Source organism: Prinia subflava, chromosome Z (genome assembly GCF_021018805.1).
Source record: "Prinia subflava isolate CZ2003 ecotype Zambia chromosome Z, Cam_Psub_1.2, whole genome shotgun sequence".
In the NCBI taxonomy this organism is placed as follows: domain Eukaryota; kingdom Metazoa; phylum Chordata; class Aves; order Passeriformes; family Cisticolidae; genus Prinia; species Prinia subflava.
In genome coordinates, this window is record NC_086283.1 from 85,689,233 (window position 1) to 85,714,636 (window position 25,404).

Genomic DNA, 25,404 nt, shown 5'->3' on the forward strand with positions numbered 1-25,404 from the left:
AATGTCTCACTATCGCTGATTTGCTCTGGGTTTCTAAATGAGATTCACATTTGTAGCTGAAATGAAACCAGATATCCTTGACAGGAAAACATGTGCTGTAAGCAGAATTTGATGTCCTAGATAAACACAAAAAAATCTGCTGCAGTATTTTCTTCAGCTCCTCCCAAATAGCCCCTTGGACTGGCTTAATTTTTTCCTTGTGGTAGACACCCTGTCCATGTGAGAGCCGTAGAAACTTTCCTTTTTGGATACATTTTTCCATTTACCTTCTTGATCCTGGCCTAACAGAAACCCTGTTCCACTGATCATCTCAGTCTGGGAGTGGATGGCATGTGCCACGTTTTGGCTTCTCCCTGAACCCCTTGTGTGCAGCACCTGGTCACTACACACAATGCTTTCATCTCAGTATAAAAAAATCTTATTTAGCCTGGCACACGATAGCTTGTATAGGCAAACACAATTGGAATTAGTCAGGTTCAGACCTGATAGTTGGCAAAAAGTTCTGTGTTAAACAAGGGGGATTCCCAAATGGATGTAATGTGTTGCCTCTGGAGTCATGTTTCTAATGAGTTCCCCACCTGAAAGGAAATTTTGGAAACAAAACAGAAAACAGAAAAGAAAATATTGACGTGGAAATCCAGGGTTCGCTCCTGCAGAGCTCCCTGAAGGCAGCATCTTATTCCCTGTGGTTCAGATGAAAGAAAAGAGAAAGGACATGGATAGTGAGAGATATGTGGGTTCCTCAGGTTGGACAGATCCATGGGACTACAAAGATGGAGATCTGGCAACTCATTGGGACATGAGAATGAGTAGGCAACTGATGAAATTTCAGTGGCAGCAGAGAAGACCTTGGTTGCATTGCACAGAATTAAACTGCCCCAGACCACAGGGCAGCTCTAATTCACATTGGGTACGTTCTTGGCAAGACAGACTTGCCGAGGATTGTTGGACACCAATAAAACATATGGCTCAGAATGTTCTGAAATGTGAACTGTTGGGTCTGGAATGAGATCCTTAGGGAAAATACAGCTCCCAGTTTGCTTTTTATTCTACTCCTTTCTTTCCCAGCTGAGGGCCACTGTAAGAGATGGGATGCTGAGAGATCTTTGTCTTGCCCTGACTGTACAGCCACCTTTGCCCTCAGAGAATCTGCCTAGTCCTGTAGAAAAAAAGGAAAAGAAGTCTCTGTATCTTTCAAAATACAGCTATTCAAAATTGATCTCTAAGCAATGAGTTTTTTTAGAGAAAATATTTCATCTTCAGATAGAAACTTCTGTTAGAAATAATACTTAATTATAACAAGAAGTGCCTGTTGACCCCTGTTTGGATCAGAGGGGAATGATATTAACCTGACATAAGAACTATGGGACATATTTACTGCATGTGTGAAGCCAGAGATTAATGTGTGAAGTCATGAGACTGTCTAGGAAGAGAAAACTGTGGGTGAGTGCCAGTGGAAAAAAAACCCAAGGGGTTAGCAACATGATCAGAGCAGAGTGAAATGTGTTAAAGCTCTGGAAATCCCCAAACACAAGAAGATGACTGAGAGGCTGGAGCACCTCTTCTCTGAGGACAGGCTGAGGCCATTGTGTTGCTCAGCCTGGAGAAGAGGAGGCTCCAGGGAAACCTTAGAGCAGTCTTCCTGTAACTAAAGGATACCTAAAGGCTACAGGAAAGTGGAAAAGGGACTTTTTAGATGGCATGTAGTGATAGAAAATGGTGGAATGACTTCAAACTGAAAGATGGTAGAGTTAGGTTGGATATTAGGAAGAAATTCTTAACTGTGGGGGTGGTGAGGCACTGGAACAGACTGCCCAGAGAAGCTGGGGATGTCTCATCCCTGTGAGTGCTCAAGGACAGATTGGATGGGGCTCTGAGCAACCCAGTCTAGCGGGAGGTGTCCTTGCCCATGGTAGGAGAGTTGAAATTAGGTCACTTTCAAGGTTGCTTCCAACCCAAACCATTCTATGAGTGTATGAAACAAATAGAAGAAGTAGGGGGATTGTACAAGTACACAGTTTTACCATTTCTATGTGAATATTGCTAAGAAAGTAACCAGCTTTGATGTACTTATTCAGACTCCTAAGAAACTGGAGTACCTCCACAACAGTCAATGGAGTAGTGCTGGTGAGGATGCTGGTGGCTTTAGTCCTGCCAGGACTGCCTGGAGATAATGTGTTCAAGTCTGGGCCAGGGACTGATATTTGTGCCTTTCCTAAGGTGACAGAGAAGGAAGCTTTCCTCATCAAGTATGCCAGCAGACAGGAAAACAAAGGTTTGGGGCAGAGGGAAGAAACCTGCACATGTGGTAGAGCTCAGATTGCTGTCAAAAAGCTAGAGAAGTTGGGGACAAAATATCAGCTCTTTGGGTAATTACAGCAGCCCTTTGCAGCCTTCAAAAGCCCATTGTTTTTTTTCTTCACTTCAGTTGTGAATGAAGATTTTGGGGAAAAGTGAATAAAACACTGCAGTTTCAGCAGTGAGAAAACCAATGTCAAGTGAAGACATCTCAGTGTTAATCTCGAGTACTGGAGCTCAGTGCCTGACACGGGAAACTTCCCTGCATCAGGCTGACCTGAGCACCGTGTGTCCCTCACTGGCTGCTGCTGCAACTTATTTGAAAGTCAGTGGGATTTATGCTTCTGGAATATATGGTTTATTTAGCTATTCTTACTGACCCATGAATGTACCTACTGTATAATTTATTGGAATGCTAGTAGTTCAGTCCTGTGATGTTTGAGATAGAAAATCTTCACTTTGAGCCAATGGGAAATTCTGTTAGGGTGAGGAGTGCAGGCCTGGACTCTGTTTTGCCTTTTTTCTTTTCCATTGCAACACAATTAACTTTTTCATTAGAAGAGCTCTGTTCCAAATAAGCAAACTTCTCAATGTGTATTACTGAGCCATTTCAAGCTGTCTCTTGCTTTGGAACAAAACGTCTTTGTTCCAGCCATGCATGACATTTGAAGACCTATTTATACAATGTGTCAGCTCCATTTGTTTTCTTCATCCTGATATTTTCCTCTGTATTTTTAGTTAGCCATCCAGATTACAATGAGTGAGGTTGCTTCTGGTTTCCTTCTGTGCTTCTCCAGACTCAGGCACTGGCTGCCTTTGTCCTTTGTCAGCTTTAGTGGGCAGAGGTGAAACAACCCAAAATCATTCTGCCTACTTCATCCTCTTTGTACTGAGACTAGCAGCACCAAGCTGCTGTGGGATGGAGAGATGGCAGAAGGACCTGCTGTTATGACAGTTTCTCTCCCGATGTCCTGCCTGTGGATAGCACATGGCTGCAATCCCTTCTGCTGGAGGGGTCTCACTGAGGCACAGACTTCCAAGCTGCATCAGTAAATAAGCCCTCCTTGCAAAATACCTGCTTTTTTCTTCGACATTCAGTTTATCCTGAGTCTCTAACCAGTCATTCTTGTTAGGCAGCACAAGGCTAACTGATCCAAGAAAATCCAACACAAAATCGGAAAAAAAAATTAAGATTTTGGGTAATAAAGCTTTTAACATCCTGATTTTGAGTAAGTGTAAATAGTTATGGTGTTTGTCTAATCTTCTCCCTTTTAAAAAATTTATCTATCTTGGGACATGTCTTATCTTCTAGAAGGGATCCAGGGTAGTGCTATGCCTACTACTCAAGCAGCAACATAATGTCTAGCCCAGTACTGGCACGTCCTAGTAAAAAATGAAAATTGAAGCCTTTTTTTTTTTGAAATCTTTTACACAACCTGCCAGCTGAAGGTTTCAAACTCCTTTAACACATACATGGTGCCAGGAAACCATTGCAAGCCTCACTTTCACCAGAAAAGGAGCCAGCAGGTGCCAGCCCAGCAGTGGTAAGCCTGGAGCTGCAGTATCAGAGCCTTGGCTGCTCTCTCCAGTATTGTCATCACCAGAAAGGCTGGGGGAGAAGGGTGAAACACCTCCATGCAAGCAACACTGCTCCTGCCAGATGCTTAATGGCCCACTCAACGCCTGGTAAGACCAAGGAAGGCATCTGCATTGCCCTTCTGCTTCCCCATCTCTGTAATAGCAGACAGAAGGGCTGTAAAAAAAGAGATTAAACTTCAGAGCACCTCACAGCTGTGTTTTACATAGACACTCCCTCCAACTCTTTGGAAAGTGCACAATCTCCTCTGAATGCGGAACTGCAGGTCATTTCCACGCCAAACACTTCATGTGTCCAGCTTTTGCATGTGATGGATGGGCTTCTGCTGCAAGAAGTGGAGGCAGTGGCATGTGAGGAGGAATGCCTTCGATACTGCCTGCTTCAAAAGCCAGGCTTGCGAGTTTTGCTGTGTGTTCCAGCAGCTGAGGTAGAGCTGTGTGCATGGTCCCCGCCAGCACAAATGAAACCAAGGCATCCATATGCTGTGCATTAAGAGTGTTTGATCTCCTGCACTCTGGCTCGCTGCTCAGATGCTCTCTCTTCCTCTCTGTAGCAGTACCAAGTGCGATGTTGAAACCTGTAAGTCTGCGTGTGTTTATGGGCTCTGTGATGGGAACTGCAAAGCTTAACACGAAACAGTTGAGAAAATGTTGCTGGCCACAACCACAAAACCTGTCCTCATCTGTTCTGTGATGGTGGTGGGAAAGAAAATTCCTTGAGTTTAATTTTCCTGTTTAAAGATGAGGGAAAAAAGATCTGCCAAAGTAGATGAAATTTAGACCAACTGATGTGACACCTGGATTAGCAAAGCAAAATGCAGTCTCCTCTGAGTGCAGGAATTGTGGCCATGCATAGCCAAGGCCACCATAAAGACACTGCAGCCCCACATGGACAAGGGACAGTTTCAGTAACCTGAGGCTTGAAGCCTGCTCCCACAAGGATTACTATCACTGTTCACCATGCGTTTTCAAGTCAATTATTTCCGTGACTCAGTTCTGTTTCACTAAGAAGCTACAGACACTTCTGATGCACATTAAAGGTGTTGGTGAAATAGGAGAGGAAGGCTCCACTCCATGGAGGATTTGTTGGCCCACAGCATTTTCTCATGCAGATTGGGAAACTGGTCAACACTGTAACTTGAAAATTGTATGATGGGGAAGCACAAACAACAACCACGTAACAATAGAAATGAATTTTATTTTGTAAAAAGTTATAAAATGAATATTGTACAAAAATAAAGTCTGTAGAGAACTTTGGTTGATTAACACAAATGACTGAGACATATAATTGCAGGTGAAGTAAAAAAATCCAGAGAAGCACACTCCTGTCTTCAGTAAGGTCTAAAAACTAAAAAAAAAAACAAAACCAAAAACAAACCCCAAAAATAACCTAAAAAAAAAAATCACAAACTTTACCCTTTTGTATTTTGAACATAGAGATTTGCTTTGGTTGCAGCCTCTCCAAGCTGCACAGAAAATGCTTTGAGGCAAGTTTTCAGCTGGGGCAGGGGAAAGCACAGCTCTGAGCGCTGTCGCCAATCAGCTGCCCTGCAGTGCAGCTGACCCTCCACCTGGCAGGCATCCAGTGCCCACATCGTGCCAGTGTGGTGGTGTCACCACCCCTGAGCAGCACGGAGGGCACGGTGTCCCCGTGCAGTGTGAGAACAGCCCCTGCGGGTGGTTCTCCAGGGCTATCCTCCCTCCGCCTGGAAAAGCAGCGGAAGGTGGGGATGGATTACATGCCATACACCTGGTACATCTTTCTATGCCTGTTCTGGACTTTTTTGACCTCTAAACCCTTCTTCAGTGGTGCCCCAAGGGGCCCAGGGCAAAATGAGTATGGAGAGCCATTACATGCATGAGATAAAAGGTTGGACTGTGGTATTCAATAAGAATTTTTTTCATGTTGCCTTTGTGGGAGTTGATGCTTCACTGGTTGTCAGGTATGTCTAGTGGCCTGCACTCCTGCTCCTTTGGGAAAAATGTCTCCAGAATGAGAGCTTGTGTTAGCGGTCACGTACAAACACCTTTGCTGTACAAACTCCCTCCTCCTAAGGAAACTTGGACTGTTCTGCTGCATGGGTATGATCCTGTAAAGTTTCAGCAAATTATACAAAACACTCTGGTTATTTAACACAACTGTTTACTTGCAGGCTATATTAAATCCAGGGCTAACTAGTAAGAGGGATTTAACCTCTTCTATACGGAAGTATGGAAGGAAAAGCTTAAATAAATATAACTAGAAATTATAAGGCTAAATGTGATTATTTTCCATTTGTCAATAGTTATATGAGGTCAGTTGGCATAAATTGTGAGAAAAAAAATGTGGCTACATTTAAAATATGACTAAAATTAGTTCTTCTAACAAATTGCTAATGTTGAGCCAAGTCCTGCGACCCTCACTTGTCCAGAGCCATTGCTGCTACCGCACACATGTAACTTACAGCAGTAATTTTCAAAAGGCTTAGTGACAGGAATAAGGGCTGCAGGCTTCAGCACTACCTTTTGTGAACATAATCAAGATTTTGTTTGAAAGAAAAAAGGTAAAGTAAGTGATTTTTTGCATTCAAGTTAACACTTTCAATCAAAAGCATGGACCGTTGTTCCCAACGTCTTTGTCTCTCTATATCCCCAAGTGCCATCTACTTTGGCACCTTTGAAAGACACTTTAATAAATAAGGAGACTCATTACTGAACTGTAATAAATAACAATAACTTAATCTCAATAAATATCTTCTGTATACTTATGTCTCTGAAGGGATGCATTGCATCAAGTAGTCTCTCTCTATCACAATGACCAAATAGAAATGTTATGCAAGTGACATTAGTCCTTTGTAAACCTAAAGAAACACATTTTGTGTAGGCTGGGCTTGTTATTTCTCTTACTGTACTAGGAAGAAGTGCTTAAAAACTCAACTTGTTTTCACAGGTAGCAGAACAAAATCCTGCACTCGTTTTGAAGAAACACAAGGTGGAAATAACCAAACTTAACCAGTAAGTGGAACTGTCTTGCTTCATAAGAACTAGAGCCTGGTCATTTTGATATTTTCCCAATATCATCTTACTTACAAGGGTAATCTTATAGCTTAGGAGTTGTCCTAAGCATTCAGGAACTGCCCTCCAGTGAGCAGTAGCACATTGTGTCTTTCAGTAGAGCTGAGGGCACAGGGGATTAGTAAGGTACTCCTAAGCTACTTCTTAGCTAAGCTTCTCAGTATAACTGGTATATCATGGCATAACTACAACACAGCGTGGTATGGCAGGGTTGTGTTTTTAAGCACGTTCCTCATGGATTGAGTCTCACTGATGGTGGACTGAGTCAAACAGGAAAGGTAGCGTGCACATCATCCATCCATCATCATCTCCACCTGAGCTTTTATCTAAATCCCCATAGGACGTCAGAAGTCTCCATCCTTCTACTCTGCCGCATGCCTCCTTATCCCCAGGCTCTCGTGGCTCCTCATTCTGTGTTCTTGGTCCTTTGTCCTCCACTTGGAGCAGACAATTCCCTGGGAACCTTGGTCCCTCTCTTTGCAGCGTAGCAGGAATGGAAAACTGGTGCCGCCTCGGCATGCAGCTGTCAGACACATCCACACCTTTTAGCGGAATGTTTTTTCAGTATGTGGTAAACCAGGTTATCATCCAAAAAGGACAGGTCATCATCAAAGGCTGTGGGTCTGCAACAGGCTTGCCTCACTTTGTCAGTGACCAGTTTTTTCTTTTTGGTTAAGTTTTTTAAAATTTTGTCATAGGTGGTCTCAGCTGCATCACAAGATCCACTGCAATACCGGAAAATTAGCTCTTCTTTGGTTTCATATCCCAAATCCAAGTCGGTCACATTTAAATGTATTTCTGTTAAGACACATCCTCGATTTCTGCCCTTTTGATTCCTCCTTCCTTTTTTGTTGGAATTCTCTATGTTTGTGGCTGCATTTTGACGATTCCTCTCCCGCCTAGAAAAAATTGGAGTCTGTTTATCTGGCGACCTCCTCAGTCTTTTAATAGTGGCTTGAATAAAGTCCACTACCTCATCAAACTGATCTGGATAATCCTCTGGCATATTAGCTGTTTGGGAAAGAGAGATAAGGCTTTGTCACAAGTCAGTTATCATGAAATTTGTCCATTCACAGCTCGAAAATATTATGCACGTGCAAGCTTTTCTGCCCATCGCTTCAGAACACATGCCCAGGACCCTCAGAAATCAAGGAGAATTTGAAATGGTTTAGGTCATCACAAAAACTCATTTGGGGAAAGATAAATAAGATATATTTGTATTTCTGTGTGTGTCTGCTGATGCTTGGTAACGTTTCAATACATCATTTAATAATGAATGAGCCCTGTGGAAATAGAGGGAGGGAAACCTGTCTTGGTATGAACATTAGTTAAGAGGTAGATGAAGCCACTGTAAAGAGGTTATACAGACTCCTCCCAGAAAAGCAGCAAGGGGAAGAGGTTTCTTTAAAGCAATTTTGTGATTATAGTTGTTAATTATTTTCTTTTCACACCAGTAGCAGTTAGTATTGCCAAAGCCACCTGTCAATAAGGTTTTTGGGCATGACAGAAGGAGGATTTCCTGGGGTACCAGGCTGAGATATTATTCCTGGATGAATGCCTGGATTTTTGCTGCTTCTAGGGGATAATTACTTTCATAGCATTTGAAAAATTTTTTATGTAAGTGTTTTGTATCATAAGATGCTGCTCACACTGAGCAGAAAGAGGTCAGAATATAAGTATCATGTTAATTTTCTGGGGAAATATTATTAATGCATTCTCCTTTTAAGAAAATTTAATTTTTAATCTATATCATTTGAGATATCACTGATGAATTATTCAAGTAAATTATATGATGAAGTCAATGAAGTATTTTGATATTAGCAGAATTAGCCTCTTCAAGAAGGGTGAAATTAAATGTGTCCTGAAATGGTCTCAAATTTTGCCATTTCATCATGATTTGGAAAAAAAATTGCATTTTGAGATCCTTAATCTTCCTATGGACTAAATCTCTCAAAATTACCTGCTTTAGTGAATATGGAGAATCAACGGAGGGTCAGGCTGTCAGGAACCCCGTGTGTGGATGCCTTTACATCACATTATTAATGACTGTATCTTAAGCATATAAACTATATTGCAATATTGAGATTTCTTTTCATAATCTGTGTGCCAAAAATTAACACTTCTTCCTTTTCAGTAAGTCCTAAGAGAATGCTCCTTTCTCTACCTAACTCTAAAAACCCAACACGTAACAGACCAGTGTCACACCAGCCTTGCACGCATGGGAATTCCATCTCCAGTACTCCTACAAATATTGCAGGAACAGCAAACATTGGAAGAAGCAATATCCAGTGCAGTGCACCCAGTCAGGGCTTTGCCTGTCCTCAAAAGGTCCCACTCAGTGAGGTGCTGAGATAGGAACAGCTCCCCAGGCAAAGGCTCAGCACCACATTTCCCTAATGAGCACGGCAGGACAGGAACCCCAATGGGTGACAAGGTAGCACCATCTCAAACAGGGTGGCATGGACTGTTAACAGAAGACAGGAGGGCATGAGGCTGCCCCCCACTGCCTAGCAAAAGTGCACCCTCACATCCTCAGCAGAAACACCAAATACAGAGGAGGTGGGGAGCAGCAGAGTCCTAACTCTGTCAGTGTGGAAACCTGCTGAAACAGAGAGCATCTGCAGGAATAGGGACCACTGCCTGAAGTAGCCACATCCTGGAGGCCTCTCGCCGAGACAAAATAGTGATGGATCACAGATATATGTTTTTTGATGGATGGATCCAGAAAAATAGTTTAGACTGGTAAAAGAGTAATGGAGGCTGGAAATCTTGTGCCTCCACGTAATGAAGGTGATACAAAGCAAATAGGGTGCTATAAACTGTAGAGTTTGGAACTGAAAAAGGTGAATTACATTCAATTTTACAGATACCCATGCTAAAAATAACAATCTCAGAGACCAGTGTTCATGTTCAAAACCATGAAGGAGGGATGGCTCCTATGTATACAGCTATGTGGAACCTGGACAAGGCAGGACCCTGCACCCAGCCCCATATTCCTGTGACACCAGTGGTAAGTACACCTTTCTTGCATTCCTCTGTCTCTGTAGCAGGTACTGAAATACCCACTGTGAGCCATACCTACTGGAGGGGCGTGCTTAGGTGGGTGTGTCCACTGGATGCACCAACCAGCTCCTTTGCAGAACAGGCTGGACTGCCTAGTCTGTACAAGTACTGCCCTACTGAGCAAGAACCAGGCCTGGGCAATAGGCAGGCTATGTTCCTTTAAAGCAACAAGGGCTAGACATCTGTCTGGACTCAGTCAAAAAGATGACCCACACCGAAGGAGCTCACATAACCCCCATTGCTGAAGCACAAACTTGGCCCTGACATGGATACATATGGAAAGTAGCTACAGATACACAGATACAGATGAAAAATAGGTTTCTTAGTCTACAACTGAATAAGAAAAGGATGTAGCTCTGAGGAGATGGCTCTAGAAGTGCCCTTCTCCACTGTGACCTGACCTTCAACTGTCCTCCTCTCACACTACTGTGACTACCCCAGCCCACACCTCTTTCATGTATTCCTAGCCCAACCTTTGTACCAACAGCACGATGCAATGAGACCTCATCTATGGAGAGGGAAACACAGCAGCAGGGAAACATATGAGGGCTTAACAAAATTAATGTAGTGATCAGCCATCAGGAGGGGTGCAGGAGACAGTTACAGGGAAAGCCAACCTATATGTAGAGATTATTGTTTGTAACCTTCAGCCTTATACTTATCTCAAGCCTGGCACACTGCCAGTGCAGTGAGAGGCACGAGTGTCCCTCTCTTTAGAAGGGAGAAACAAAACCGTGGATTAACTGAAGAGATAATCCAATGGGGCACATCACTTTTAAATGGTTGCAACTGAGGGGCAAAAATACCATCTATCCTTGTGAGAGTGCTACAGGCAGGAGCCTACTTTGGCTAAATACCGATCAGACAGCTACAGGGTTCAAGCACTGTTCTGCCAACTATACCCGAGGGGTAGTAGATAGGAGGAGACAGGCCCATGTGGTGGACTGTGTTCCTGCTAAAAGCACCTGCTCAGGTCTGTCCTGGTTCATGATCCCTACCCCAGCTGCACCAAGGGAGGTAATGCCACTGAGAGCCTTCTGCACTGCGAGTGGCCTGTGATATTTCAGGTTGAGGAAGATAAACACCACTAAAGGGCCCCATGCAATGCTGGTGATGCAGACATGCACTGTCAGCCCTGGAGAAGGTGGAAGCAGTAGGGCAAAAAGTAGATCAAACAATCTAACCAACAGCATATCCAGTTAAAGAGGTCCTACCTACACACATAGACTAGCTGCAATGAGAAAATGGAGTCCACTGGCAGCATGACTGATCTTGCTAATCTCACTAAGGCTCTAACATGAACTGTGCAAGAAGTGTTCCAAGTGTCTAATGGAGCTGGGGATCCCTGCTCTGGTCAGCCTCTACTGCAACACCAGGATATATTTTGGAGACTCACTGGGAGGAATGCCAGCACTACTAGTACGATGAATCCAGTTTTCTGCCTCCAGTGTGGACATTCTCTTCAGTCCAGGGAATTAGAAACTATCCCATGCAGACATCCAAATCTATCATTAAGACTCCTACAGCGACCCCAATATTTGGAGATTACTTCACTGGACGAGATGAAAGACCTGTGGGTGATTATAGGAGACTGGTGGAAACAGTGGGCACAGAGCTCTGCTTGAGAAAATGTGCAGGTCTTCTTGATCCTGGTCACTGTCTGCCCACCTAAACTACATGTGCTGTTACAGGCTGTATGGGTACATCCCATCAACACAATGGCATTTGGCACAAGTTTCTGTCAGCAGCCCTTGCCTCTGTCTGTGGAACCCCAAAGTGGTTATGAGCAATGCAGCAATGCTCTTTTGGCAGCTTCCAAAGCACTGCCAAGGCACCCCAAGTTTGCTTCCATAATTTAACAGTCTTAGCAACAGCTCCAATCCCTGCAATCAGCTAATTTTCTGCAGCTTAATAAATCAGTCACCAGTGTGACTACAAGCAGTCACTGGGAATGGGTCACAGGGGCCTGGAGGAAAGACTGACAACCAGGAGTGAAGGGAGTCTTGTCTTAGCCCTGTGCTGAGGTGCCAGTCATGACTCAGTAGGGATATTTAGCTGCCCAACAAGTATGGGTGTGAAGACTTAGAGCTGAAACAAAATGCTGTGAAAAACTGCTGAAAGAGGACCCAGAGCAATCAAGTGGAAACACCAACATTGACACCAGGCATGATGAGTTGAAACAAGGCACTAGAGGTAAATGCTAAGGAAGCTACCACCAGACATCATACATGAATAAGCAATAACCACTGACCAAGGGCTAAACTCCGCAAAAGGCTAATAGACAGAAGGGAGGGTGGAGAAGGCTGACGGCAGGATGTCCCCACCCTGATGGGCACTTGATAGATGTGCTCCAGGGATGCTGAGACCTCTCTGCACAGACACCACATGCTGAGCACTTGTTTGGTCTCTGCACTGTTGTAAGTTCTAGGGGCAGTGAGGTGCTGAGCCGAGCGGTGGCCAGCGAACATCAGCGCACTCACAGGGGCTGCCTTAGCATGTAGCAGTGGTTTGTAAGCTGAATAAAGCTGTTTGATAGAAGGGTACTTTGTTACCCTTCTGTCTGCAAGTTGTTTAGAAAATGTTTGTAGTCTCTCAGCATCTTTGCTTCTCTCAGACGGCATGGACTGTGCTGACTTGACTGTGCAGCAGACAGAGTTTGCTGGGGGGATTTCACACCCCTGCAAGGAGCAGATACACATTTTGTATGTGTGTGTATGTGTGCTTCATTTACACATACACACACACAAACATGACTAATTATACACACATACACATATTTTTTCAAAACAAACTAGTTTACTGACAACACTTGCCTTCTGCTGGAAAAGCTGAGAGAACAAACACATGACAGATGCCTGTCACGTTGTGCAATGTGCCAGCGGAAAATGCTGGGATACTGTGGCATTAAAGCAGCAAAGATCCCTGAGGAGTAGTCTCTGCTCCCAAGCTCCAGGGTGTGAGGGAATTAGAATTTAAAAACTGAAATCCACCATGGACAGGACAGGATAGAACAGGACAGGATGGGACAGGACAGGATAGCCTAGATCTATGTGTGTATAGAGCAGCATGTGTTCAATATAGTTTTGCAAAGTTGTCTTGCACATGTGATGCCCCTCAAAACAGGTTTTTCTCAAAGAAAAGGAACATATTATATGTCCTCCAAAAGTAAAATCCTTCCTTAGTAACACAGTTGTGTTTGTGTCTTGTTCAGAGTGTGAGAGAAAGTCTCACAGACCCCACTTGTTGAGTGTGAGGGCTGAGCCCCACCACATAAATTGCAGTGCTATGATTTCTCACAAGACTGCTGTGAAGTCATGGGGTTTTGTTTGGGTTTTACATCACAATTCTCAAAGCTATTTCCTGACTGTCCATCTCCCTGAGGAAGTCTCCTGGAGATAGTCTGTGTGCAGGCATGTGCAAGTGTTTACACGTCACCTCTGCCTAGCATCCCTGCAGCAGAAGTCTGGGGCAGGCAGCAGGGCTCCTAGGAACTGCATCCACCACCTCTGTCCTGCTGTGCTCACTCTCCTACAGCGCCTTTCCATGCTCCCTCTTTTATTACCATGCCAAGGACCTGACCACCCAGGCAGGAAACAGGCAGAGCATTTTCCTGTGGTTGCGACAAGAGTACAAGTTTGTTTTCCAGGGCCAGAGAATCATGACTGTTGGGTATTGATGGCAGTCCATGTGCCAGTGTGCCTCTGAGCACCTTCTCTATCTCCCTTGTCCAGCTGAACAAGGACTCTTGGTCTGTATTTTCTCACATAATCAGAAAAATGAGTAAAAAAGCAAAGCAAGCAAGAAAGAATGAAATGTCACAAAACTGATATAAGTAGGAATCTAGCAGAGTGATCAGGCTGGGGACAGAGCTGGTGAACACCTTCACCAGAGGGAGTGAGACATTTAGAATACTAATTTAAAAACCAAACCAACCAACCAAAAAACCCCACTGAACACAAGAGTATTTGCATCATCTGTTGTTGTTTGTAAGCTGTTTGCTTGTTTTCTAAACACTTGGGGCACAGTCTTAGCTTTGACCCAGCCTCCTAGGTTTGGAACATCCCTCTGTAATGCAAACTGAAATTCTTGCCTCACTGATGTTTTCTGGAACCTGAAGTTTTGACTTTGCTGTCCCCAAGCACAGTCTCTGTCCCTGGTGCACAAGAGGAGCTGGCAGCACACATAAGTGAAGGATCCTGCAGACAAGCAGCCATGGCACTCCCCATTAGCCTCTGGAGAAATCCAGTCCTGAGTTCTGCTTTGGCTGTGCAGGGAAATGTGCCTTCCTATGGGTATCTTCCCCGCTGCAAGACCCCAGAACCTGCCTTTGCATTTCTATTTAATTAGAAACACCATGTGACACCAGCAGTGGGATCTGATCGCTGTGCTTTTTAGAAGAATAAATTATACAGTGTTCTGATAGACTTTTACATGAAGCAGGTCTAAATGGATATTCACACCAGACTCGTCCCATTATCGAAAAAACAGCCTCCATTAAGTAAAAATGGACATTTTATTTCTGTCTGTTTAAATGGATCACAATTGCATTTTGTAAATAAAAATCTATTCATTTGATTTCACTATCAACACATTCATTTTAAAGCCAAATAGTCCCCCACATGCAATGGCAGCAACCCAGCATGGTACAGCAAGAAATCTTCAGCTTGTATCTGATCACAAACTGATGATTTGGATCTTCAGTTTTTGAGATAAAAATCCAATTTCTTCTTTTGTTGCCTGGTTATGGATTTAAAATACTAACTACAGTCTCTTCTAACCATGCTGTCCCTTATGGCATACAAGAAAAGCTTAAACCCTGTATATTGCAGAATAATAATTTGTATAGGTGGGTTTTCCTTTTTTTTTCCTTTTTTCAACCTCATAAAACTCAGTGTCTTAAGTTATTTGAAACTGTGATTTATAGAATAGCATTCCATAGTGATCTCAGGAAAATGTAATCGTGTCACTGCCACATCCTTTGGCACTTTACAAAGTGCCTTAGCTAAAGTGATGCAACAGAAGTCACAAAAGGTATATTAAACATCATAAAATTAGATTTTGTTTTTAGATTGTAGTTTTTATTGCCTGCATTTGTGACAGTGTATAGCTGACACTTCAAACATTAGACCAAACACTTAACTAAATTATTCTGCTTGAGCACAGTCTTTCAATTAGAGAAGTTCAAACAACAGTGTCAGACCCTGAAGTATGATATCAAAGTTCTAGGGCTTAGTCCCACTCATTGTAATAACAAGCAATATTTAGAAAATTTAGATCCAGATTTGCATTAGGATTAAATGGCCCCTTTTCAAAAACATTTCTGGTACTTTAATCTGGGACCTTCACAGTCAAAGGATTATTATACTTCATAATCATTATTCATTTTTTGTTTAATATTTAGCTTGCTTTGCAGCACTGTTTTTAGGTGCTTACTATAGTGGATGTGGCCTATCTGGACACAGAATGCCTCCATCTCACACCACAAAGACATATTTTTGGAAAGAGTTGGAGCAATTTGTTTGAGGAAGTGCAACCTTATTCAGGTTAAAAATACTAACGTGATGATCATTCTGCTTTACAAAGTGGCTTTACACAGTAGCAACTGTGGTGGGGATAAAGCATTTACTTTATTGAAAATGAAATATTTTGTATAAAAAGACAAAGAATATTATATGAAAGCATCTAAGTGAAAGCAGGTGTTAAAAATAGTATGCTGAAACATTTTTGGTATTTAAACAATTAAAATACCACCTCTCTGAGGCATGACTTTGTTTTCATGCCTTGCCTGAAAATCCGCGGGACCAAGAGTGAAATGGGAACCTGTTGATTGTATCCATTAGGAAATAGAGCATCAAACAAACCAGGGTCAGCTCATCCTTAAATGTTTAATACAGCTCTGTATTACCTCACTCCCAGCCCAGGCTGTGGTTCCCCTCAGACTCAGAGAGCCCTTAGAAATGGAGCCTCTCCCTGGTGTCACTTGTCTCTCACCAAGGGAAGTGCTACATAACCTGGTGGGTGATGCCAGGGCCACTTGCACCAGTCAGGTACGATGAGGCAACACTGGTAAAAGGCACAGGGTCGACCTTCCTGGCGTTGTTGCTCCTGGTGGAGCAGTCAAGTTGTGTGTTTGTAGCTCACTAGCTAAAGCTGCAGTTTCCCATGTGTTGGTCATAATGATAAATCCACAGTGTCCTTTGTATTTTCACTCTGCTGTGCTGGGCAGTGACTGCCTTTCTATACTTTGCTTGCATTCTTGCAGGTAGAAATGCTTCCCAACAGAGCAAGAAAGGGGGGAGACAATAGGACCACCACAGTTGCCAGTGTGGGAAGTCCCTGAGAGCAGGGGGAAAGAGCAAGGTCAGATGAGCTGTGTGGAGCAGAGGAAGTCATGAGCTGATCTGCCCATGGTAGTTTCTTGTTCTTCACCTGGTCCAGGCAGGTTCTCATGGGACCCTGATGGATGGTGGGCTGCCCTCCTCTGCCCATCCCCACCTCTGGCCTCTCTGGGCTTCCTCTCTGGGTGAGAGGAACATCTCACCCAGTAGTCAAGGAGCAGAGGAGCAACAGGAGGATGCAATCTTGCCTCCTGTGCAGAGCTTTGGATCACCAGATCTGAGCACCACAGAGCAGTCAGCTTTTCAGCAGATTCACCTGAGATTTTGTGGCATCTCCTGCAGCAGCTTCCAGGAGCCCATAGGCACCACTTGTCCATGGGATGGTGGGTGAGCACCCTCAGAGCATCCCTGCATTAGAAGTTACGGTATGAAGGTGTAAAAGGGGAAGAGGGAAAAAGTGCCAGTACCCTGGCTGAAGCCACCAACTGAGAGCAGCCAAACCTGGGCAAGACACATTGACTCCTCCTTAAGGTCTGGTACCCTTCCACATCCATACCATGCTGAGTAAATACCCAGCTTCCCACTAAAACCTAGGTTTACACCTAATATTTGGTTAGCAACTCAAATCCTGCAACAGTCTTGGATGAGTACATATGAGCAAGACCTGAAACCTGCAGCCTGTTAGCAAGAACACATGCTGCCAGCTAACAAGGCAAGTGATCAGGTTTTAATGGAGGAAATACTGACAGTATTTTCTTCACTATTCCTGATGCAGAAGTGATCCATCCCAGCTCTCTTAGGACATCAGTAAAACCCCACGATGGTAATTCAGCCCCTCTTTAGTAACACTTCACTGAAGGGAGAGAACACGCCTAAGTCAATAACATCAGCTATTACTGGGCTGCCTGGGCTCTTATGCTGCATCTCCCATTGGGTTTTAGAAGCATCCCCAAAGAACAAAGACATGCAGGAAAGCAGGAAGAACTGACTCTAAAGGAACCCTGACCCACTCTCTTCCCTATGGCCGTAGGCTGGCAGAATAGCCTGGGCAAAATCTTGGCTGATGTTTCTCTTGTGGCAATCTCTGCTGCTATCGGATTTGATCTGATCTATAAATAACACATGATCTTTCATTGTTACCTTGCAGTTGCCTGCATTTCAATGTGTTTACAAAAGGAACAATATGGGAGGTTTCCATATTGCTTGCTGAAAATTGTTATTGTTATAATAACCAGTCCCTGGCTCTAGGGCAGTTGCAGGTGCTCCACTGCAGAAGGGCTTGTGCTGGGAAGTGTGGGCTGGAACTTGCCAGATAGAGTTGGTGTGTGCTCAGAAGAGCAAGGTCCTTCCTAACTGCTGCACTGGATGGTACCTCCCCTCAGAAATTTCCTAAGTAATGGCTGATTTTGCCAAAGCAATTGCATATGTTTTGGATGGAGGCAGAGATAGTCCAGTTGTTTGTACACAGCTTGTTATTTAAAGGGGATATGACCAGCTTGCCTCTAAAAGTGTGCCCACCAGAGAAGTTTTGGCATACTGCTGTAACACCGCCCAGCCACAACACAGGAAAATAAATACATGGAATTCAGTGTTTGCTTATTCTGAACAATATTCCTGTCCAATAATCTTTAAAGTATTTGCACACGTCCCAAAGACTTCACAGAAATGTACCTGCAGGTTTCAGTTTAAGTGATGCAGAATACATAGAGCTTAAGCTTCTGCTAGCTCATATGAGTGGTTTCATTCCCTAAAAAAATGCTGCTACATGAAATACCACACAAAAATCAATGTTAAGTCCTCGCTCTTAAAACATATTCTAACATATTTTGTGTCTTATTATTTTATTTGCAGCTGTTTCAAGTAAATATTTTTGATCCTATTTTCCTTCTTCTATTTGTAATCCCAATTGAAATTCTAAGAACAACTGAAATCTTTTCTGTGGTTCTCTTTACCAAGGGATATTACTTGATCAGAAACTGAGCTGGTTTTGTAAAAAATGACCACTCTACAGTGCTAACCACTCTACCAGCACTAATGTGTCAGTGGCCTATTTAGATGTCTGATCATCCTGAACATGGTTATGCTGCAGTATTTTGTATTCCTTGTTTATTTCTGCTTATTCACCTACTAAGTCAGAAATACAGGAATCCACAACAAATGTAGTTATGTAGGGTCTGGCCTGTGTACTACAAGTTTTATCCTGCCATCTCCAGATAGTGGGGGGAGGGGGTGAAATCTGGGTATTTGCACTAGCTGTTCACTTCTGAACATCCGCAGTTGTGGCAGGGTGGGACTTGATGACCCAAATGGCTTCTCCAAGCCTTTGTAATTTTAATTATTTTAAAACTGCTTTTTGCAGTACTAACCAGGAACAGTATAATTTACAAAGACATTACAACCTATCAGTCTGAGGATCTTCCGCTAGTGGACAAACAATGCCTCTCCCACTAAATTCAGTAACAATCTGATGAATACTTAACTGAATTCTTCAGCTTTTCAAGGAATATTTTGAAGCTCTTTATCTGCCAACCCTGAACTTGGGGATTTCTAAAACACACTAAACAGGCTTATGAAAGACAACAAAGAAAAGTATGTCCAGTTATGTTATCTGTCAATGAACACCTGCAAAACATCCAATAGCATACATGGTTTCACTGGCAATTTTTGAGGTCTCTGAATTGAAAAGCAGCAAAGAATTAAAACATTCAGCAAAGGATAACTCAAAATGAGAATAGAACTTTATTATCCTGCAATTCAGAACTTTTTTCCTTAAATCAAAGAGTGCTCTTTATTGGATTATGTTCAGTATTTATACCTGAGACTGCAGACGAATTTGCTCCTAGGGCTGTATGCCTCTAGATTTAACCACATCTGCCTGCTTTCTTTCTTTTTCTAGGATTTTGCCCACGAATGGACCAAGCTGAATGCCTGTGATTTCGGAATGCCTAGGTGACCTGTGTGTCCCTGTGCCCAGCACCTTCAGTACACGCCTGTGCTGGCTGGGGCGCTGGCGGGACACCGGCGGCGCGGGGCACACGGATCGGGTGGCACAGGGTGGCACCTGCCCGGTGTGGCTGACACCTCCCAGCTGCACTGGGATTACTGTGCAGGTTACCTCTGCAGCTCCTGGGTGTCTTAGGCCAAAGCACATACGCCACACTGTAGGTGTGCTGAGCAGGAAAGCCTGGGCAGAAACATGAGAGCTGTAGTTTGTGACATTGAATGGGCCTAATAAATATTGTAGGGAAGGAAAAGCATTCAGCTGGAAGCATAATTAAATACTGATTTTGCCCTAAGGAGCCCTAAAATATCACTCTTTTTTCTAGATACTTTACAGATTAGTTGATAAAATTGCAGCTAAAAGCAGTAACTTAACATTAAATACACCTTAGCAGAGGTAAGAAGAATTTCTAACAGAGTTATAACACACACATATGATGGTGTGTCACAGCATATACCAAAGGAGCTTCAACAGTGAATGACCATTCAGCAGCTGTAGAGTAGCTCATGATGCAAAAACCTATCTTTTCCTCTTACTAGCAGGGACAATCCCATGGGGTGATTACCACTAGTTCTTAGTAAAAATTCTCACCCAATCAAGAGAATAAATATCATATCATGGATTTTAGGACACTCCAGTCCTCACATACATGTTGATTATGTGCATCCAACAGCAAGCAGTTACAAGATGTATTCACTGGTGACTGTATATAATGCAAACAAGTGTTTGGCTCCCTCTGCATTGTCATGCTTCTGAGGCTGCTGACTTAGGATTTAGTTTATAATACCGTGGTTTACATTTGTTCTACTTGCATTTGGTATTTAAGCTAATAGTGTTCTTCCCCCAGAGGATTGTACATACGGGAAACAAGAAATGGTTACAAACTGTACATCTTTACTTTTTTTTTTGAGTGTGAAATAACCTATGCCATGAATATTGATGCCAAAACACCTACAAATACTGGATTCATCTCCAATGCACTGCATTTGTGGAGGGTACTCCAGCCTCCAGTCAAATTAAAAATGCAGAAGATTGCAATTGCTAGCACCCTCTGCCATCTCTGGTTACTGTCCTGAACAGCAAAGGTCAGCACATTACACCTGATCAGCCTAGGAGGTTAAAACCCTGCCTGGAGCCTGGAATGCAGGAAGGTTTCAAGCTAGCCTGAAAGGGATGGGGTAACATCAAGTGACCTCAGAATATTTTGCAGAGAAAGCAATCTCATCAAATGAGAATTCAAAAAGGTGTCATGGGCCTGGGAAAGGGATCTGTTCCCCAGCAAGCTTTCTGGCCTGCCCTTAGGAGCAGACTTGATCTCACAATCCTACTGAGCCCTGATGCAAATGGTGTGTGGGAGACTCAGCTTCTCTGGAGTAAGAGCAGTGGACCTCGGAGCAAAATGGGATTGCTTTAGGGGACACCACTGCACTTCTCTGAATGCACACAGCACCCAGTCCTGCTCAGGACCACAATCTATGCATATGAGGCAACACAGGTGATGATGGTGCTCCCACCACTTTGTGAGCTGTCTCCTGCAAAAGCCCTTAGCAGAACAGCTGATCAACAGCACCCACAGAGATAAGGACACATGGCACATTCACCAGCAGACAGCCAGGGAGCTGAAAGCATGCCCCCATGCTTGTGCCACATTGTGCTCTGATGGTGAGAGACAGCTCCAAGTGGAAAGGGAAATCTATATGGTGTAGGCATTGATTCCTCTTGCATACTTGGTTTCATGTCTTTCCTGTGCTGAAGGGTGCATGCCACAAAATTTTAAATGGAGAGAGCAAATATGTCAAAGACACTCATGGGGGTGACTTGAGCCAAGTGCTGCTGCAGAGGAAGGCAGTGATGTGTCTGGGTAGGACCAGCTTCATAGCCTGCTTGCAGACTGCTCTCCATACACTTTTATATCAACTGCAAACAGCATAAAAGTTCACCAGAGTACTTGTCTGCTCTCTTACAGTCACCTTTCTGCAGTTCTCCTCTGAGTCATCAGACCTGGCAACATAGAGAAGAATTTCTAACTTTCAGACTCAATTGTTGCATTAACTGCCGCCATACAAAGACCACAGGAACACCCTGGGTTTTCCTCAGTTTCTGATGTAAAGAGCACCACTGCTTCCATTGCCCTTGCAGCCAGGCCCATTTGTTTGTGACACACAGAATTAAAAAATTGAGACCACACTATCAAACTGCCTTTCTCAAATTACTATCCTGGGCAATAGCTTTTTCCCAGCTCTGCATGGCTAAGCCCATCTCTGTACCCTGGAAACAGAGATACTATTGATACTACCACAGCTCAGGTAAAACACAAGTTGTCTGTCTTCCTGCTTCATGTTTATCCAATCCACAGGAAAGGAAAAAAGAAGACACAACGATGAGAAGTTTTGGATACTAGGAACTGAGAGAATCACTACTGCTGCCTGTCTCCTTGAGCTGCTGTAGAGGAATCAGCTTACAGGGACCATATTCCCAGAAGGTAGTTTCAAGATAAAAGCAGGCATCGTACAAATACTATCACTCTGGAAAGATGAAGCTTCTGCGAGAGTACAAACTGACTAATGATGCTTTGCCCCTAATGCTTCTCTTGCCACCAGCACCTCAGCAAGCCTGCACAGAGGGGAACAGCACAGTGGCCTGAAAAGCTGATCACTGCCTTTTGTAGGACAGCACTTATCCACCGCATGGCTTGCCATGGAGAAGACCACCATGTGTGATAGCCCCACGATCCTGGCAGGCTGCAGCCCTGTGAGGAAACACTTTTAGCCTCCCTGTGTGGAGGGCCTGAAAGGATGTCAGGGTTGCCAGTTTGTGAGCAGCAGGAGCCTAGGCTGGGACATGCGGAGGCAGGAGCCTAGGCAAGATTCCAGCAGCAGGGAAACACTAGCAAGAGAAGGAAAGAGAGAAGACTAAATTGGGAAGGACATAAACGTGTGTGTATGGAAGAGATGGGTGTTTGGGAGGGGTCAAAGTGAAGTCACAGCAAATGCTTGGTGCCTCCACACTGTGTTAGCCTGTCTGCTCCCAGAGAAACCAGAGCGCGGCTGCCCGTGACTGGAGCTGTGGCAGGCACAGGGAAAGGACATGCCTCCAGAAAAGGAGATAGAAATGAATCCAAATTACTGGATACTGTCTGCATCCTGTAATGAGCTAAACAGAGAGGGGGATGAGCAAGGGCAAAAGAAGCAACCTCCAAACTGTGTTTGTGTCTTTGCTAAGTGAACGTCTCCACTATTCATGTGAGTATTCTACCACTTCTTACTAAGTCATATTACCTCTCTCTTTAAACAGCCACCAAAGTTAACATAATGCTCACATACCTCTGTGAAAATCCTGTACCTGCTATTGTAGGTACAGGACCTATTATTAGCAAGGCATTATTATCTGTCATTTGGATTGTAAACTATCTTACTGTGAGCTAGTTCATGTGGATTGCTCTGCATCCAGCTCCTAACCCTGCCACAGCTACTCCCCTGTAAATTTCCATGTGAACACACTAATTTCGGGAACAGAATCCAAGGAGGATTTAATGAAGCTCAGCAGTACTCCAGGATGTGTACAGTGCCTCCCCATCACAGAGCCAAACCTCCACCAGGACTTGCACCCGCTACAGGCAGAGAATGATTGCATTGGCAGGTTGAGCAAGGAGAGAGGAGTCTGAGGTTGCGGGGAAGGCGCTTCAGTGCCTGCGCTGTGAGGGCTGTGAACCAGATCCTCCTCTCGGCTCCTCCGCATACAACAAACTTTCCCACCTCCCCACATTTTTCAACCAGAGGGATCCTACGACTACCAGGAAGGCAGGGCTGCAGTGGGCAGGTGCAATTGTCTACCCCAAGCTTTGGAGAATGACTAGGTTTGGAGCTGCTTGAGCAAGACCACAGGCAATGACACTGCCTGTGGAGAGATAGGGGCACAAAGTGGGGGGATCCTTTCCTCATCCTGACACCTGAGCAAAGGGAAGCAGGTTTAGCAAGACAGACAGCAGTTGCTACAAAGGGGAATGTTTCTTACAGTCACTGTGCACAGCATAGGGAGGCAGCAGGCTGATGGGGGAGAGATCATCTTCAGGTCCCTCTACCACTGAAGGGGACCCCTTGGGAGGCGTCTTACCGGTGGGCAGGGGCAAGGTGGAGACCGTGTTGAGCAGCACCACGCAGACAGCCACAACATCCCATAACTTCATCTTAGATCTCCTTCCAACACAGGCCCCTGGCAGAAAGGAGAACCAGGGTTAGCTCCCAGCTGCTGTGTTCCCCCAGTCCTGCCCCAACCCTGCCAGCCCTGAGACAAAACCAAGTAGCCTTGCACCCCAGATCACACTGGTTCACCCAGGCCAAGCCTGAGGATAGTGGATACTTCTGTCCCCTGCTGCTCCCTGTGCAGCCAGAGTGAGTGAGGTGGACTCTGCGCAGCGAGTGAGTGGTGGGAGAGGGAGGTACAGGATGGGCTCCAGTCCCTCTATGCTGGAGAAAGCTGCATTGGGGAAGGCAGGCATGCAGGCCCCAGAAGTCTGTTTCTAGGGACATGGGAGTGTGACCACGTCCCTGTGCTCGCTGGCAGGCAGGTCACCTGGTGCTTATCAAGCACCTGGGCAGCACCACGGCACTTGTCCTTAGGCTAGACTAGGGAGGACTGGGCTGCTCTGGGTTGCTGGTCTGTGCAGCCTTGATGTGCTACAAGCAAACCTTCCCTTTTCCCTCTCTTTACCTCCCCTCACCTCCTTCCTCTTTCTTCTTCCCTCCACTCTTTCCCTTCCCCTATCCAGTCCTCTCTTTCTTCTTAAATTTTTCTCTCCTTTTCTTTTTTCTTTCATCTTCTCTTGTCACCCATTTTCCTTATACTCTTCCTTTCCTCCATTCTCTCCCCTTTCCCTATTGTCTTTCTCTTTTCTTCCTGTTTCGCTCCCCCTTACTTCAAGATTTCCTTTTCCTTTCCCTTTTCTCCTTCTACTTTCATTTTTCCTTTCCTCGTTGTTTCCCTCTCCCTTTAATTTTCCTCTTCTTTTCCTTTCTCTTTCCTTCATATTTCCCACTCCTTGTATTCTTCTCCTCCCCTAGTCCTTCTTTCATTCTCTTTTTTTTTTTTTTTCACCAATCCTCTTTCTTTTCCCTTTCCTTCTCCCTTTCCCTTGTCCCTTTTTCTTTTCTTCTCGTTTCCCGGCCGCCCTGCCCGAAGTCTGCCACGGCACGTACCCTCTGCCCGTCGCCCCGGGGTAACAGCTGCCCCTGCCCGGTTCGGCTTGGCCCAGGCGGCGGCACAGGGCAGTGCCGGGCCCGGGAGGAGCAGCCCTGCGGGGGAACCGCGGAGCTCCCGCTCCCGCGGCTCAGGGCGCGGCTGCCGCTCGGTGCGCGCTTTCTCCGCCGGCCGCTGCCTTCGCACCTCGTCGCGTTCGGGGCGCTGCGGGTGCCCCCGGAGACAGCGCCCGCCCGCCCCGCCCTCCCCACCGCGCACCCACCCATCCTGGCCCTCACCTCTGAGCTGGTCTCGTCGGACCCGAGATGGACATTAACGCCGTGGAGTCGAGCGGCCGGCCGGACGATTCATGTGGGCAGGTCGGGGTCCGACCGCCGGCACCCTCTTTGCTCAAAGGAGGGGGGAAGGGGGACACGTATGGAGGAGGGGGTTTACGGTCGCAGGTCTGGATGGAGGCAGCGGGGAGCCGGCAGCACAGTCCCCGGCGGCCTCCCCCGCCGCCGCAGGTGCTGCGCCCGCGGCAGGAGCGGCGCCGCGGGGGTCTCTGCCCGCCCGGGCGCGGAGCCGCGCTCAGCAGCGCCGGGAGCGGCCCGAGCCGCGGGTAGCGCCGCCTGGCAGCCGGAGCTGGCGCTGGGTGCTGCGCTTGGGACCCTGCCTGGAAATCTGAGAAAGACACTCCATCAACAACTGCGGGGAGTCAGATGAAGACATCAGCGCTCCTGTAACGCCAGCTGGTCCAGCACTGCCGGGAGCCGCGCACCGCTCGGACACTCACACCACGGCGGGAGAAAAAAAGAAAAAAAAAAGAAAAAAAAAGAAAAAAGAAAAAAAAAAAAAAAGGAGAGGAAAAAAAAAAAA

At 45.1% G+C, this 25,404-nt stretch overlaps 1 protein-coding gene across 3 annotated transcripts; it reads right to left on the reverse strand.

The window, feature by feature from the left end:
* Positions 1–4,824: 4,824 nt before the first annotated feature.
* On the reverse strand, positions 4,825–24,955 carry GDNF (glial cell derived neurotrophic factor). 3 transcript variants are annotated; one of them, XM_063423394.1, is made up of 3 exons: positions 24,825–24,955; positions 23,464–23,562; positions 4,825–7,959 (listed from the first exon to the last, which is right to left on the reverse strand). In XM_063423394.1, the coding sequence occupies exons 2-3, from the start codon at positions 23,534–23,536 to the stop codon at positions 7,475–7,477; spliced, it is 558 nt and encodes a 185-aa protein (XP_063279464.1). In that variant the 5' UTR covers positions 23,537–23,562; positions 24,825–24,955; the 3' UTR covers positions 4,825–7,474. The 3 variants fall into 3 exon arrangements, with proteins under 3 accessions (XP_063279464.1, XP_063279461.1, XP_063279463.1); XM_063423391.1 differs by having other exon boundaries at positions 23,365–23,562; XM_063423393.1 differs by lacking the exon at positions 24,825–24,955 and having other exon boundaries at positions 23,365–24,789.
* Between the last annotated feature and the right edge of the window lie 449 nt (positions 24,956–25,404).